This window comes from Epinephelus moara, chromosome 12 (genome assembly GCF_006386435.1).
Source record: "Epinephelus moara isolate mb chromosome 12, YSFRI_EMoa_1.0, whole genome shotgun sequence".
Classification (NCBI taxonomy): domain Eukaryota; kingdom Metazoa; phylum Chordata; class Actinopteri; order Perciformes; family Serranidae; genus Epinephelus; species Epinephelus moara.
This window is the reverse complement of record NC_065517.1, coordinates 32,981,265-32,997,294: the sequence shown is the minus strand read 5'-3', so window position 1 is coordinate 32,997,294 and position 16,030 is coordinate 32,981,265. Positions and strand designations below refer to the sequence as shown.

At 39.8% G+C, this 16,030-nt stretch overlaps 1 protein-coding gene across 2 annotated transcripts in view; it reads right to left on the bottom strand.

Moving 5' to 3' along the window:
- The window catches only part of med23 (mediator complex subunit 23), a 35,083-nt gene extending 20,348 nt beyond the window's left edge, over nt 1-14,735 (bottom strand). The window contains exons 1-11 of one of the 2 annotated variants that reach the window (XM_050058329.1): nt 14,564-14,735; nt 11,769-11,800; nt 11,167-11,254; nt 10,955-11,079; nt 8,963-9,074; nt 8,670-8,768; nt 8,458-8,559; nt 8,293-8,362; nt 7,830-7,942; nt 5,450-5,545; nt 4,670-4,687 (exon numbers count right to left, since the gene is read on the bottom strand). In XM_050058329.1, coding sequence (XP_049914286.1) covers nt 4,670-4,687; nt 5,450-5,545; nt 7,830-7,942; nt 8,293-8,362; nt 8,458-8,559; nt 8,670-8,768; nt 8,963-9,074; nt 10,955-11,079; nt 11,167-11,254; nt 11,769-11,800; nt 14,564-14,614 — 906 coding nt within the window. In that variant the 5' untranslated portion in view covers nt 14,615-14,735. The remainder of the gene's footprint in view (nt 1-4,669; nt 4,688-5,449; nt 5,546-7,829; nt 7,943-8,292; nt 8,363-8,457; nt 8,560-8,669; nt 8,769-8,962; nt 9,075-10,954; nt 11,080-11,166; nt 11,255-11,768; nt 11,801-14,563) is intronic. The other variant, XM_050058330.1, reaches the window with a different exon arrangement.
- Nucleotides 14,736-16,030: the final 1,295 nt, after the last annotated feature.

The following is a 16,030-nucleotide window of genomic DNA, read 5'->3' as shown; positions in this document are numbered from 1 at the left end:
AAGATACCCTTAAAACCTCAATAACTAGAAAAGCATTCAGAGAGTGCAGACCTCCGCCAAGTAGGTGATATTCCCTCCCCCTCTGCATCAGATTTTGCAGCCTGCATCACAATTAGGTTATTTGTATTACTATCATTATTAGGTCATATATGCCTTCACCATGGAGACACTGTGGTGTATTTATTTGGTTTTTATTTTGTACCAACACAGAATATAATGAGGTTTTTTTTGTATTTTTCACTTTCTTTTTTTCCAACACAGAACATTAATTTCAACTTTAGAATTACAACAATATTTAGTAAGTAGAACTAGATGTGCTTTCCGGCCACCAGATGGCGCTATTTTCACCGTCTTTAGAAATTGGAATTGCTGCCGAGGCTGTCAGACGATAGACTTTATTACCTCCGCCAAGGAGGTTATGTTTTTATTATTTTATCCACTTTGCTTCAACCGATCACCACCAAAATTTTATCATCTGTTCCTTGTCCCATTATCCACCTTTCGTGAAAATTTCATCAAAATCTGTTCATAACTTTTTGAGTTATTTTACAGACAAACAAACAAACAGACAAACAGACCAACGCCGGCAAAAACATAACCTCCTTGGTGGAGGTAACAAGCCTATTCCCAATTTAACGCCCATACCCTTTAACTAGCCCAGTGCAGCTACACATTTTGACAAATAAAAACTTGTCTTAATTAGACGCCTGGTTTGGTTGCAAGTTCGTTTTTATAGAAGTTCTTTGGATGTATAAAACCAGGTTGTTGGCTACCCACTGGAGCTGATGTTAGTTAGCTGTTTAGATCGAGCATACAATTATAAATGTTAAACCTCTGTCAGTATGGAGATGCTACACATTGTTAGCTTGGTTAGATTCTCCACAATTCAATCACAGTTTATTTTACTGAAACCACGAGCATCATAGAAGATTGTAATTCGTTCAAATTTACTGGTATGACGGGGGAAAAAGGCGACTCCCTTTCTCTGAAACTGTCATAAAATCAGAATGTGTCCATTTCTCGATTACCCGGCAAGTTATTCGTATTTAATCTGCAAGAGTCCATTGGTGAAAATAATCAAATGGGTTTTTCATAAAAATAAATCCAAGTTGTGAGGATTGTTTTAACAAGATAAAGTGGTGTTAGGTCACTATGTCGGGTGTCATAATCCTCAAGTGCTGTAAAAAGAGCGTCATGATTTAAGCAAATAATAGCTCCGGCTACTAATTGAAATTTTACTGTAACAGGACCGATTGTAAATACCTGGCCGTGTCATGTCTGCAACAGCAGAGGGGACGGAGAGACCACAGGGAGGGAAACATCTTATTTTCACATTTACCTGTTAATTGAGGCTTTATTTCAACCAAACCAGAGTTGGTGGTTGTTGGAACAATAGGCTGACTAACTAAACTAAGAGTGTTTAATTGTAACTTGAGACAATTAAGCATGGCGTAGATCTGTGACAGAGAGAAACTTGAATCCGAAAAGTGAATGGTTGTATTTCTCTGTTTAATAAAGAAAATAGATAAAGAAAGATATGTTTTTTGACATTTTACAAGTTTCTTTCATGTACTTATTAAACTGGAAATCATACAATGTACCCTGGTGAAGGTATGAACAATTACATACCACCTAAGCCGAGTATTTAGGATTCCCAGGTCATCTACACAGGGCTCTTAACATGGAGGTGGCTGAGCTGGCGGCTAGCAGTAACCAGTGCTAACAACAGCAACAGTGCTGACAGAGATAACAGTGTTAACGAGGGGGCAACAAGGGGTGGGCGCAATGATTCCCCAGTGACGCTGTTCCGTTATCAGAGGCAACCAACATATGAGTCCAGTACAGAGCAGCAGCGGTTAGCTATACGCACAAGGGACTCGCATGCATGCACAGCCAGGGCATCAAATAAAACAATGAATAGAGAATCTCAGGTAACACCACACATAGAGGGGGCGTGATTTCATTTTCTGCCACTACTCCAGGAAATACTGATTTGCTGCCATACTAATGCTCTGAATGTAACATACAGCTCCTTTAACGAACTATAATGATTGAACGGCATAGATGCTTGACAAAGTGACACCAGTTTAACCTTTCCATTTAGGACCTCTTCAATCATGTCTATAATTGATCCGCATATTAAAGTCTAGTTTAAAATAAATGGGCAGAGAAGCTGTTGCTACAAAAAAAACAATGCATAAGGTATAAACCCGAAGGGGAAAAAAGAAATCACAAGAAACCACGTGTCAACCACTGAACATCACACAACACAGGTCAGAGTTCAGTCATCCACTCAGACAGCCAATCAGAATCAGCCAACCTGGGCAAAACACTCGCCAAAAACACAGAACAAAGAATTGCCATAGGGAGCATTTAGCTTTGTTATCCACACTTTGCCATGTCTTCTAGTTTTTAAGCTGCCTGTGCACTTGTGAGTTAAACCTGTGCGCTGCTGCTCAAACTTTGTAATTACAAAAATATCACTCCATCTATAACTTGGAAAAAGAAGACAAGAGAGGTACTCTTTAGAAAGTGGACAGGTTTATAAAGGAATGAAAAATGAAGTTAGCAGAGCATGAACATAACAAATTACACACTGCTAATTTAAGGACCCTTTATCATGTTCTAAATGCAATTAATTAACTGGACAGCGCAGGCTGCATACGTAGGAATAAGGTTCACTAATTTACTGCTGCATAAAAAGTTAGCTTAGAGTCAAAGTAGAAGACATGACAATCAGAAAATCAATGAGATCCTGACTTAAAATAAATACACTGTAGACTTACTGACAGGGACGTAGAGCTAGTCTTCCTCTGGCTATTGTAGTGTACTTCAATTGCAAAGCATAATGACGAGTCAAGACCACTGTTCAGTCTAAATCGAGTGATTTTGCCCAGGTCAGCACAACAGAAAGCAGCAAAAGGTCAGACACAAGAGGACCCTGCTAACAACAGGCAAGGACCAGACTACATTCATACATGCAGTGCAGCAGGACTTGAAATGTCAACAGCAGGGTTTAAATCAGAAAAACTTTGGAACCACAGACCAGGCTGGGACTGAATACACTGTTTTCTGATGACAAAAACTACAGTTCAGAGACTCTGACCGTCTCAGTCTGGAATAAAAACTGTATGATGGGTGTCAGTTAGCTCAGTTGACGTTAAAGAGGTAATTTGGATCTATTGATGTGGGGTTGAATGAGGCATTTATCCACAGTCAGTGTGTTACATACAGTAGATGGCGGTGGTTGCGCCTCCAGTTTTGAAAAACAGACAGAAGCATCGCCACAGAAGCAGGTTCAAGAGTATAGTATATTTAGAATAATTTCAGCACTTTTCATTGCTGTCAGCCAGACACAGGGAACAGGGAACTGTGGCCTTTATATTGTTCTCTTCAAAGCCAGACTCCATTTAGAAAAACACAAATTTAACATACTTAACACATGAGGTGCTGGTCTACCGCTGCCTCCATCAGTTCGTTTGTTTGTGTTATGATGTCACTTTGTTGTTTTAAATGGTTAGTTTGGATTCACCAAAGTCACATAATAACACAGACAAACTAACTGATAGAGGCAGCAGCAGTTCGTGTGGTCAGCGCTAAAATTACTGTTTTTGTCAATGGAGTCTGGTGGCTTTGACAAGAGCACAGATTGGGAACTGAAGGCATTGACAGCTTCCCTGTTGGAGCGGGCTGTCGGCATCAAGGTGAAGGAGTGACAATACTCTAAATATAGCGTACACTGTTAAACTATTATTGATTTTATTAGGTCCACAGTGGTACATTGCTTAGCTTCTGTGATAGTACTCCTGTCTGCTTCTTTGATGGATAACTGCCTCATACAACCCCATTTCAAAAGATCCACAACACCGCAAATTTATGTAAGAACAAAGAATTACACATATAACAATATCAGTAGATAAAGTAGAGATAATAAACATTAACATAACAAGCAAATCCAATGTTTCTAAAGCATTACAGAGCATAAATCCAAGCAGTAAAACACTAACAGAGCTGACTTACTATTCCCTCCCTGCAAGGATTTGTTGTGATGACCAGTTAGTTTTGGCTTATTTTCTTTAATTAAATCCTGCACCATTATAATAAGAAGGCAATTCTATTCAGGGAGGGATCACTTACTACTTGTTTTGCCCAGAATGTTGTCTGATATACAGCTACTGAATGCTGGCCATCGCCATCTGTGGCTTCAAACAATACAATTTTATTGTATTGTATTGTATTGTATTGTATTGTATTGTATTGTATTGTATTGTGTACTCATCCTGATAAACGCAGAGATAAGGGAGCAAACAGAAAATTTAATTTGCACACAACCTTATTATTTGAACAATCCATCCATGGTTAATGATCCATACACAAACTGCCTGCCTGTCCATCGATCAGCCTGCTGCCGCCTCTCTATCATCCTTTATCTACCTGCTTGTCTCTCTGTGCACCTGCTCTGTATTTATTTGGCAATCTCTATGAAGCCCTGCTGTGACAATCTCAAGCTCTGTAGCATTTCTCTTCACTCCATCTCAAGTTTTCTTTCTTTTTTTTGTCCAGTTTCCCATTTTTTTTGTCAAAAAAAAAAAAAAAAAAAAAAAGCTAAGCGTCCAATGGGCTGGTTAGTTGGCAGGTCAGGTGACCAGGAAGAGGAACAACGACATACCTGGGCAATGTTCAGAGTCTAGAGAGCGCATGGCAGAGAGACAGACAAACACAACACACAACCAGAGGACAAGAGAAAGATAGACAGAGAGAGGGAAGAGGGAGAAACAAAGAAAGAAGGAGAAAGAAACAGAAAGGGGAAAAAGGAGAGACAGAGAGAGAAAGTGGTGACTAAGGAGCTAGGTTGTTCGCTGTCCGTTCAGCACAGTTAGCATCAACTCAGCCAATTCAAACAGACAAACTGGATTCTGGGTAATTTGTTCACAGATTTCTGGTTATGATTATTGCTTAGCTGGTCAAACTGTGTCTGTGATGCTCAGTGAGCTGGACTGAGTTGAAACTGCATGAACCCAACAGGGAAAACTAACACCAGTGCATTATGGGTCAAGCTCACAGCATTGGCTTGCTTAACATATGGTCTTATATAGCTGTGTTACCAGGGCAACAAGGGAGGAGAGGGGTGTCAAAAGAGATGAGGGTGGAGAGGAGGAACAGGAAATAAAACAGAAAGGAATATAAAGAAAAGAACCAGGTAAAAACGAACAGAAAGAGGGTAATAGGACGAGGTAGAGGAATAAGTCAAAAAGAAAAAGAACAAGGAAAAACACAGACAACGGGAAAAAGGAACAGCAGGAGCAGGTAGGGGGAAAAGGGAGCAGAGAGGTGGGTGGTAAAAATTAAAAAGAAAGGGGGTAGTCAATAAAGAGAGTCAAAGTGACAGGAAAAGTGAGGACAGGTGGTTCAGAATCAAAAGAGCAAAAAGTAGAAGAGGTTGTCATACCTGCTTGTTGAGTCCTAACATGTTGCACACCATTTCTCTTGAGTATGGCTGCTCTAACACATAGCGCAGCAGGCCCGTCTGTGGCTCGAACAGGTCCTACATACAGAAAAACACAACAAAGCATAACATTTTATTACTTTTTTTGTGTGTGCGTGTGATTAATAAGGTTGTCAAAAGTATGAATATTTCTTCAATACCACAAGTTAAAAAAACATACGCCCTTCTTTACTTATACATTTGACAGTATTGGAAGTACGAAGTTACAAAACATAGACATACTATTACATACAATCAGATTTTCAACCCAAGGCTGCACCATAGACTGTATAAAGATGTACAACTCATCTCTACTTCCTCCCACTGTACAAAAATGAAGCCAAAATAAGGCCACTGCCATCTTCAACATTTGGAGCCAGAGTCTGCACAGTAGTGATCAAGAAGTGGAGCTTCAGTATTGAGTTCCTGCTAGGGGTGGGCGATATAACGATAGAAATTTAGACAACATCGTTTATATCAATATAGGGTCAAGTTGCGTTATGTGACACACACCAGTGTGCATCTCTCCTCTCTCACACTCTCCGCACAGCTCCGGCCCACTCACTCACTCACAAGTTCTCCATCAACACTTTTTAGTGCCGTAGCTTGACGTGCACCTCCCCAGGAATGTAACTACACGTTGTGGCGACGCAGACCTCCTGTCTATTTTTGTAAGCTGCAACCATTTCCCTCAGTGGAAACGAATCCTGGCTTGATACGCTTCATATGAGCAGAGGAAATTTTCACTTTTCACCAGGCTAAAATGTAAAAGGCTTGTGCTAATAACGTTAGCATGTTGTATTTGTTTGGAAAACATTTTTAGTGTAAGACAGTTGTTTTGTCAGTGAACCTTGTGAGTTGTTATGGAGCAGAATTATGTAACGTTACCTTTGTTAAATGTTGCTGTTGTCCCTGGTTTTATATGAGAAGAGGAAAAGATCGCTATCTACGAGGCTAATTTATACAATGTTAAATGCTATAGGCTTGTGCTTAAAACATTAGTATGTTGCATTTGTGGGGAAAATGTGTCCAGATAAAGACAAGTGAATGCTGTGAGTTAAAGTGATATATAGTGATTTTATACAGTGTATGGGCTGTTACCACATTCTCTAAAGCAGCAAACCCACAACGTGCCTGGAGGCATGCACCCAGTGACTTGTTCTGTACCAACACTGTGTGCAGGTAATTTAAAAAATAGAGTGAAAAATTATCCCCTTTTTTTGTGGCTTATAGGGGTGTAACAATTTCAACTCTAAATCGAAAGTCAATCAAAACCACCACCTACTTGCACGTGCCCTAAGAAAAAAAAAAAAACACTTAAAAGATGACATAGTGTAATTTACTATTAGCCTGCAGCTGTACTTTCTGGGACACTATGGCCCCTGTCGGAAGTGACAGAATAACAATTATGGAACTGGAAAATCCTCCTGCTTCACAGAAATCAGTGGTGCGGCAACATTCATCTTCTCAATGAAATATGTAAACAAGAAACACATCATTGACAGTGAAACAGCAGTTTGTGAAGCAAGGATATGGTTGCTTAAACTCAACCTGTTGCTGTAGAGCACAGTTCTGCTTTCTGGTGGCTCTTCTTTTTCTTCTCAGTTGACTGGTTAAATAAATTTCTCAGATTTCACCATACGGCCTTAGTGTGATACATCCAAAAAACATACGGTGGTTATATCTCACTTGATACCGTGCAGCCTATCTTTATAAAGGAGAATATGATATTCTAAACAGTTGTCAAGGAACAAAACCTATGATCTGTTAATCTTTACACATCATGACTTGAGCATCTAACAACAGCATAGTCTACAGTGCTGATTTAAAAAAGGTTTACATTGAAAATGAAATTGAATCATGGATTTGGAGAAGCTGGTGAGAGAGGACAGGGAGAGACGCTGTGCTGCTGCCAGAGGAGCCGCTGAATGAGTTCCCTCTGAGCTGCAAGTCACTAAAAGAGTCTGAGAAGTCCGGGGCTGTTCATAAAACATTCAGGACGCCGCAGTTTATTCCAGGGCTGTTCATAAAACATTCAGGACGCCGCAGTTTATTCCACACTACTGAAGCTGCTCCTCTTTTAGGAACCACGGAGTCCGTAATAATTTCGCCTTCAGCCATGCTTATTGTTGCCGTGGGTAACAGAGTGACGTCAATATATCGACAAGCCGAAATATTGCGAGTATCACAATATGAATTTTTCAAATCATAAAAAATATACCGGTAATATCATGAATGAGATGATATGGCACACCCCTAACTACTAGTATATCAAAGTTTTAATTCTTGTGTCATGATAACTATGTGTGTAAATGTTTGTGTAGTGTACATGATGATATGATACCTTGTCAAATGGCAGCATGCCTCTCAGAGGGAAGCGAAGAGTGGTGGGGTCTAATTTCCAGGAGTTACAGATGGCCCCACTGTTATTTACTACTGGTAACAAGCTGCACCGACCTGTGGACACATTCACACCATGAATTACTGAACAATCACACTGCACATACAGTAAACGAGTTGAACTGTGTACTTCACTCAACGACTTTAAATCATAAATCTGTGGCATAAATCAGCTCTATTTGTGTGTCTTGTGTCTACATTTTCAGCTTTCCCCCTTCAGATCAGATTTCCCCTTCAGTTGACACTTTGGTTTCAAGAAGGACTGGACTTCATTAAAGCCTCGGCGAAGCATGACAACGACTTTGCCAAACACAAGAACCCTTGAGCACAGCTAAACTGAAAACTTGGTATCTGTTTGATCAATATTTTGTCAGCTTCCGGCGTGGGTGTGTTTGTGTGTCTCTTACCACAGATAGAGTTGATTCTGGCAGTGGGTCTGAAACTGTCCACAAAATCTGATATCAAACTGCCAAGAAGCTGCAGAGACCAAATGAAATAAAGAAAATGAAATTGAAAGATTTGTTAGATACACATGACACAGCTGCACACATACACACGAAACATGAGCTTACCCAGTGTGACAGCTGTCCCTCTGGATACAGCTTTCTGATTTCTGTGACGGCGAAATAGGCTGGCAGGAGGCAGGCATTTCTGTCCAGGATGTACTCTACCACCTGGAGCACACACAGCATTAAATCCATAGATGTGGTGTGCTACAAGCCAACAAGCCATCAGAGCAAAAGATAAATCACAAATAATGGCATTTAATAAGTTAAAGACAGACCTCTCTGGCAGCCAGAAGCTGTTGGACGATAGCTGAGCTGACAGTGGTGGGAATAGTTTGAATTTTATCCAGGACGGCTTTTAACAAGTCTCGAACACCCTGAAACACACACACACATACACACATTACATGAAAACACATCCAGTGATGGAAAATAGCATTTGACATCTGTAAGGATGCCTATGAGGCAATGGATATCTGAAAATGTTCTATTCAAGAGCTTCTTATCATTGAGTTTGTCAATAATTTGTCTCAGCTGTGCTTATGTGAGTGTGTGAGTGAGTGTGTGAGACCTTGTAGTCCACCCCTCCAATGATCTTGCGAATAAGTTTGAAAGTTAACGCCCACAACTGAGTCCTCTCCCATTCCAAACTGTCCGAGCTTATCAGAGCTACACACACCATCCTTCAGACAGACAAAGAGATTCATTAGATGGATGATTAAGACAACTGACATAGTCATAAATAAGAGTACAAAAAGTGTGTTTGTATTATTTCACAACTTTAAAGAGTCGAATAATTTCAGTATTTTTCACCCTGAACCCTATTTTGTCATTGTTTTTGTGTCTCAGTGAGTAAATGGAAAAACTTATGTCAAGTAAAAGGAACAGCCAATCACAGCCAGCAGACGGCTTTCATTTCATCCGTAAATATTAAGTGTGTGGGAAATATGGAGAAGTTGATTATTCTAGTGCAGAGCTGCCCAGAGCTTTACATCTGTTCCACAGACAAAATTTTAGGCGTAATACACACTTAAGAACCTGGAAGATGATCAGCTCTGAACTCAGGATTTCTGGGATGTAGGCTGTGATATGGTGCTTGTTATGGTTGCTCAGCAATGTCAGGCACAAACTGCCTCCGCGCTCTTTAAAGTTGGCACAGAGCAGGCACAAGAGTAGCGCCCAGCGCCCGACCTCACGTTTTCCAACCGTCGTACGGTGTACAGGCCCTTAAAGTGTTTGTTTTTAGTACTGGCGTAGGGATGGGAATTGATAAGCTTTTATTGCTTCCAATGGCATTATCGAGTCTGCTTATCAGCCCGATTCTTAATTTTCTGTTTGGAAAGGTATGCACTGGTATCAGCTTCAGTACAAATGTTTTAAACATGATCTAAATAGATGAAATAAAAACAAATTTGTACAGCGTTCATTTTCAATGAAGTTTTCTTAGTCAAGCACAGCCTGCCTGCATGGTGCTCTTATTACTATAACATAGAATATTAGCAACAATGTGGAACCTCATGTGAAGTATAATCTAAACAAAAGACAAAGATCCCTGTGTGCACAGTTGCGCTCAAGATCGTTACCATTAGCCTCACAGACTGGAAGGGTTAACGCCACCCCTGATGAGGACAGAATTTGTTTGTTGTATAATTTAGATGAAGTTGAGAATGAGGTTCATTTCTTGTTTCTTTGCCAGGCCTGGGACAGAAGGCAGAGTATTCTGTTTGAGGACTGAGCAGTAAAATAACATGTACTTTGGATTAATTATTCATCAATCAATCATTTACTCTCTGTAACAGACGTGCTGCTCGGTTGGGAAGAAGAGGCACTCATGCAGAGAGAGTCAAAAACATTGAATTTCCTGGAATTTAAACCTGTGTTTCGTAGAAATTTGTTTCAGTAAACTGCCCTTACTTAAAAGAATCATTTCACAGATATAACAGGTAGCCTGTTGTCATCTTTCTTCAGCAAATGAAGCCACGCTTTGGAACGTTTTCTCCTCTCCACCATGACTTGTTTTTGCTTTGTTTCCAGCAGTGTAGATGTATAAGTTTGATGTTATTGTTTTGTGCAACTATTAAAAAAGACATGCCAGCATTGACAAAAGGAATTGATAAACGATAGGATTCACGATTCCTATCCCTACTGACAGGCTCACATTATTCTGACAACATTATGGAAAGGATCCCAACAGAGATTGACCTTTTTGTTTGACCAGAAATAGCCCCGAAATCACCATCGCCAAACTCACAAGACTCCAGACTAAACTGTAATTTAGGCATGCATAGAGCCAGCATATTTTCACATTTAAAGGTTTATTTCAACCAAACTAAAGTTGGTGATTGTTGGAATAGTGGAAAGAGGAACCAAGACATTTTTTTGTGAGTTTTATTTTGTTTCTATCAACTTTGAATGAAGTGTGTTTCACAATGACAATATTCCAGTTTATTTAAATTGAGTCTGGTTGGTTGGCAAACATAAAACAAATTAACTGGATAACAGAGTGTAAATTCATGCATACTGTAGGCCTTTGTTAAGTGTGTGTGAGTGTGTGTGTGTGTACCTGGGTGGTAACAGATTGGTTTCCACAGCCATTGCTAGGCAGTCGTGGAGGAAGGAGATCCTTTTGGGACTGTGCTGGCTGTGTATGAACCGTACTATCCACTGCACACACTGTTCATGAGACTCCTGCAGAGAGACATGGAGGGAATTGACAACACAATCCATTCATCATCTACTGTGCAGGCGTGTGTGTGTCTCTGTGTGTTTAGACACCTGTGGTAGTGTCCCCCAGTATTGTCTGAAGGCTCCGAGACAACTGATCAGTTTAGTCCTCTCATCCTCTGGAGTGTCCATAAACATCCTGAAACAACAACACAATTGATATTTTAACCTGCAGCATCTCATTTTACACTGTGCATGTTAACGTATTGTTTTCTTCGTTGATATAAAGTGTGTAACTTATCAACATTACACCTTCTTCTCTACAAGCTGTTTAAATAGAGTGTAATGGATCTGTCAGACAGCGGCAGCAACCAAGTAATTGTCAGTTGACAAAAAAAGGCAGCCTACAGGGCAAAAGCCACAGTAGCTTTCCTAGTTGTCATATAAATTGCTTGCATGGACAGTAACGTTCAGAACCTAATTTTATGTAAGCCTGAAAGACATAAAGCTGTTCTCTGTCTTATCAATGTCCTCTGACTTGTTTGTGTCTGTATGGGTCGTGGTGACGTAAATGCTGCTGAAATTTAGCAGCAGATCCAGTGTAACAAACCAGCTCGTTAACTGTCAAATAGTGTGCACTCGGCCTACTCGTCACACTGCAGGTGTACGCCAGTATGGTAATGGTGTGGACCCTGTGTGTGGAGGAATCTTACCCAGCAAACGCCTCTTCGATCATCTCAGTTTTCTGAGGAGAGAAGGAGAAAAATGAAAATGAGAAAATATTTATGCCTTCAAACATACCCACCTGAACAGAGAGAAATATTATGCAATTGTACATTATTGCTGTTCACTCTTACAAACTGTTACTCAAAAGACCAGCTTATTCAAATAATCATCTTCACTCTGATAACACTCATAGGGTGTGTATACATTCATAATCACTAATTCTCTATTATTCTGTGTGTACCGTATTGCAATGCACCAATCGACACCAACTCTGATCACATCTATCAGCGGATCTAGCCGTTTCCACCGGAGAATAGCTACACCCCGGGGTATCCTGCCCCTGACTATTCCTGTGCTGAGGTCAATTGTAGACTCCCCAGCTCCATGGAAGTCAGGATTTAAGGAGCTCAACTGTCCGAGGTCCTGTTTTGACAAAAAGGTCTCCTGACGACACAGTGTATCACAGTGTTCTAGCAGACTGTCAACAACTCTGCGGCAAGCTCGATCTCCTGCGCTCTGGCCCAAATGCAGGCCACGACAGTTGGAGGACAGAACCTGAACAGTCGTTGTTCATGGCTTTAGGAACCTGTTAAAAAAACTGTAGGCAGACCCAGACCCTTAGCGGCATCATAAGTATTTTAAGGAGCTATGGTCATCTTACGCAGCTCATAGTACCGCCGAACTAATGCTCCATCAGGCCACAAATCTGGATTATACATTTCATTTACCTCCTTACATTCAGCAGAAACTCTGAATGAGCTGAATCTACGGTTTAGACAATTCACTTCATGCCCTAGTTTCTCCTTAAGATAACAGATAAAGTCTCTACATCTAGGAGGCCGTTTACACGTACACGGTGATTTTGATAAACGGAGACATCTTCCTTCATTTGTGCCCTTCGTTTACACGCAAACGGAGATTTGCCAGAGTGGAGATTTTGGAAAACTCCGGTTGCGCGTTTGCATGTAAACTGAGATAAACGGAGATAAACGGAGTTATAGGCAGCCAACGTCACATTATGCGCCGGAACTTGTGCCTGTGTCAAAAGTGCGACCTATGTTGCTATGGTGACAATGGATACATGCAAGGCTTGAGCTTCTCGTTACACTGCCACCTACAGGTTTGGCATGCTCTTGTGTATATATACACAGGCAAGTGTAAACGAAGATCTTTTTGAAAACGGAGACGGTGAAATGTCCGTTTATGAAAATAGCCGGCCACGTGTAAACGCCCTCTAAGTCTGGGTCAAATCTGGTGGCAAACACATTCACTAGTTTGGTCCTTACTGTGCTGATGTTACCATCATACCAAAATCTCACTTGCTTTGAAAATGAAACAAACTTTTCACATGTCCATGACTATGTGGTACATTGTAAAGGTGACCATGCAAGTAAGCACATTCACAAAGCTGCAGCTAATTAACAAGCTGAATACACACTGCAGAAAGAAACACATCCAATTTAGTAATCTTTTAATCTTTTTGCACATTGGTCCCTATCTGGTTACCAGTATGTGTTTTTTTTTTTTTTTTAGATGCTGAATATTTTACTGTCTTTTATGTATTTTTGTTTGTATGTTTCATGCTGTTTAAAGCAGCAGTACCCTGTCTCCAATCCAAATTTCTCCCAAGGGAGACAAATAAATGGACTTTGACTTTGAATTGTTTAGCAATGTAAACGTCACATTAGCGATTAAAACATTTAAATCTTAGCTGTTGGTTTATATATTTATGCTTAGCTATAACTTAACTGCATTTACAAGCAAACACTTTCTAGCTATGTTAGTTGTTTGTTAAGAAAGAAAAAATTGAAGGAAGAGTATTGTTTCAACTGTAAATCTGTATGATTTGCAGTTACCCTTCAATACAAATATCATTATAAATATGATGTAGCTTTATCTACAATTCCTCTTGATCATAGTTATCCCAATAACAATGCTCTGCTGCCTCTTTACAGGGGAAGTCAGAATTTGCTACAGAGTAACACTGATGTTAGCAGAGATTAGGGTGAGTGTATTTTATTTAAACATATTTGTAGGGAAAACCGTACTTCCTTTATCTAGTACTATTCCCCTCTCTTGATTCTTCTTATCACTGTTACTGGACTATTTTCACAGCAAACATTTTGACTTGTCATGTTAGGGAAAACACAGGTGACACTGATAACATGTTCAATTTAGTGTCCCAGTAAGCTCTGCCACTGAGCCTGCATGCACGATGAAAGCACCTCCCCTCAGTTGAGTGCAGTTATCATTAATATGATTGATCACACCTGTGCTGTTCCTACCATAACGTTAAAATGTCTGCGGTGAAAAAAAGCGTATATTGGCAATTAACCCCCAACAAACTTGTAGTTTTGAAGCAACAATACTATTAATTTCGCACCACAAAAATAAATCTCAAGCGCTTTGAAAATGAAACAAACTTTTCACATGTCCATTTCTCCGTGGTACATTGTAAAGGTGAACATGCAAGTAAGCACATTCACAAAGCTGCAGCTAATTAACAAACTGAATACACATTGCAGAAAGTCTTACACATCCAATTGTTTAGCAATGTAAACGTCACGTTAGCGATTAAAACATTTAAATCTTAGCTGTTGGTTTACATATTTGTGCTTAGCTGTAACTTAACTGCATTTACAAGCAAACAATTTCTAGCTGTTACTGAAATCATTCATTTCCACAGCAGGTTCATGAGTGAGCACATAACGGCAGAGGCTAACGCTGTGTGACATGCTAACTAATGTTAGCTTTAAACCCGGTTAATAAAGATGCACATTACCACAACATCCTCAAAGATGCTCTGGAGCTGCGTCTCCATCGACAGCGCCATGTTTGCTTTAAAAAGTGTTAATTTTTTAGCGAACCATCACACAAATCAGTCAGGTTCCTCCTTCCAGGAGCCGCACACAATGCTACCAACAAGCTAACTGCTAACAGGCACTAGAATGAAAGCGCCGCGAGACGTGCAACCGCAAAAACAATCCGGAGTCACACCGGAGATACAAGCTGCACAGTTCCGCTTCAGTTTGTCGTCGGGAATTATAACCTACGATAAGAATAATATACGTTTTCAAAAATATATACCATACCGCTCACACTCGACATTACTTTATATTATCTATATTTAACGATGCCTGGCGTACTTACTCTGGTGAATGTGAATTTTTAAAATAAAATCAGGCTACACGAAGAAGATATTCAGATGTACACAGACCATGATACAGACACACCCTTATATACATATAGGTACAGGTATAGGTGCCAACTTCTCCTTTCAGGCAGACGCTTTAGAGTCGCCCAGTGCAGGTTTAACCACTTTAAAAACTCTTTTGTTCCCTTGTCCATTAAACCGTAAATGGGAACTGTAGCTTAACCATACAACGTGTACTTCTATGTAAATATGTGTGTGTGTGTATATATCTATATCTATGGATAGATACATATAGATACACATTTTTTCTTCAACATAACTGTTGCATAAGCGTGCAATTTGTTGGCTGACGGCAGTCTGTACATGTACTGTGTGTACTGAGTGTGTGGGATTGTGAACAGCAACAGCTCTGTGTATGGACTGTATATATGTAGGAACTGTATGTATGAACTTTTTTGTATCTTTTAACGGCAAGAACTACATGTATCCAAGACAAATTTCTTTCAGGACAATAAAGTCTGTCTTATCTTATCTCAGATATACATTAACTTAAAGTAAACAAAACCTTCTGCTGGAGTTGTAGGAAGCTAAAAGTTTACACAAAGATTTATCCTATGGGACTGTTCTTTCTCTCCTTGAAGCTACATTTATTTTTTCTTGGGTCTCCCTGAGTGAGTGAGTGAGTGAGTGAGTGAGTGAGTGAGTGAGTGAGTGGTGGAAAATACTTGACCCTCCCTTGACCCTAAATTAGTTATAGATTTTTGAAACATATCCTTTGATGTTTTAAAGTTAAAAGTTGAAAGTTGAAGAAGAAATCGTAGAGTTGATACTGGTCAGTTCGTGCAAATGGCTTATTTTTGGCCACATTTTAAATGAGATGTAGAATAAAGCAATTTTGACAAAATATGTATATGTATACATATACACTGAACAAAAATATAAACGCAACACTTTTGTTTTTGCTCCCATTTTTCATGAGCTGAACTCAAAGATCTAAAACATTTTCTATACACACAAAAGACCATTTCCCTCAAATATTGTTCACAAATCTGTCTAAATCTGTGTTAGTGAGCACTTCTCCTTTGCCGAGATAAT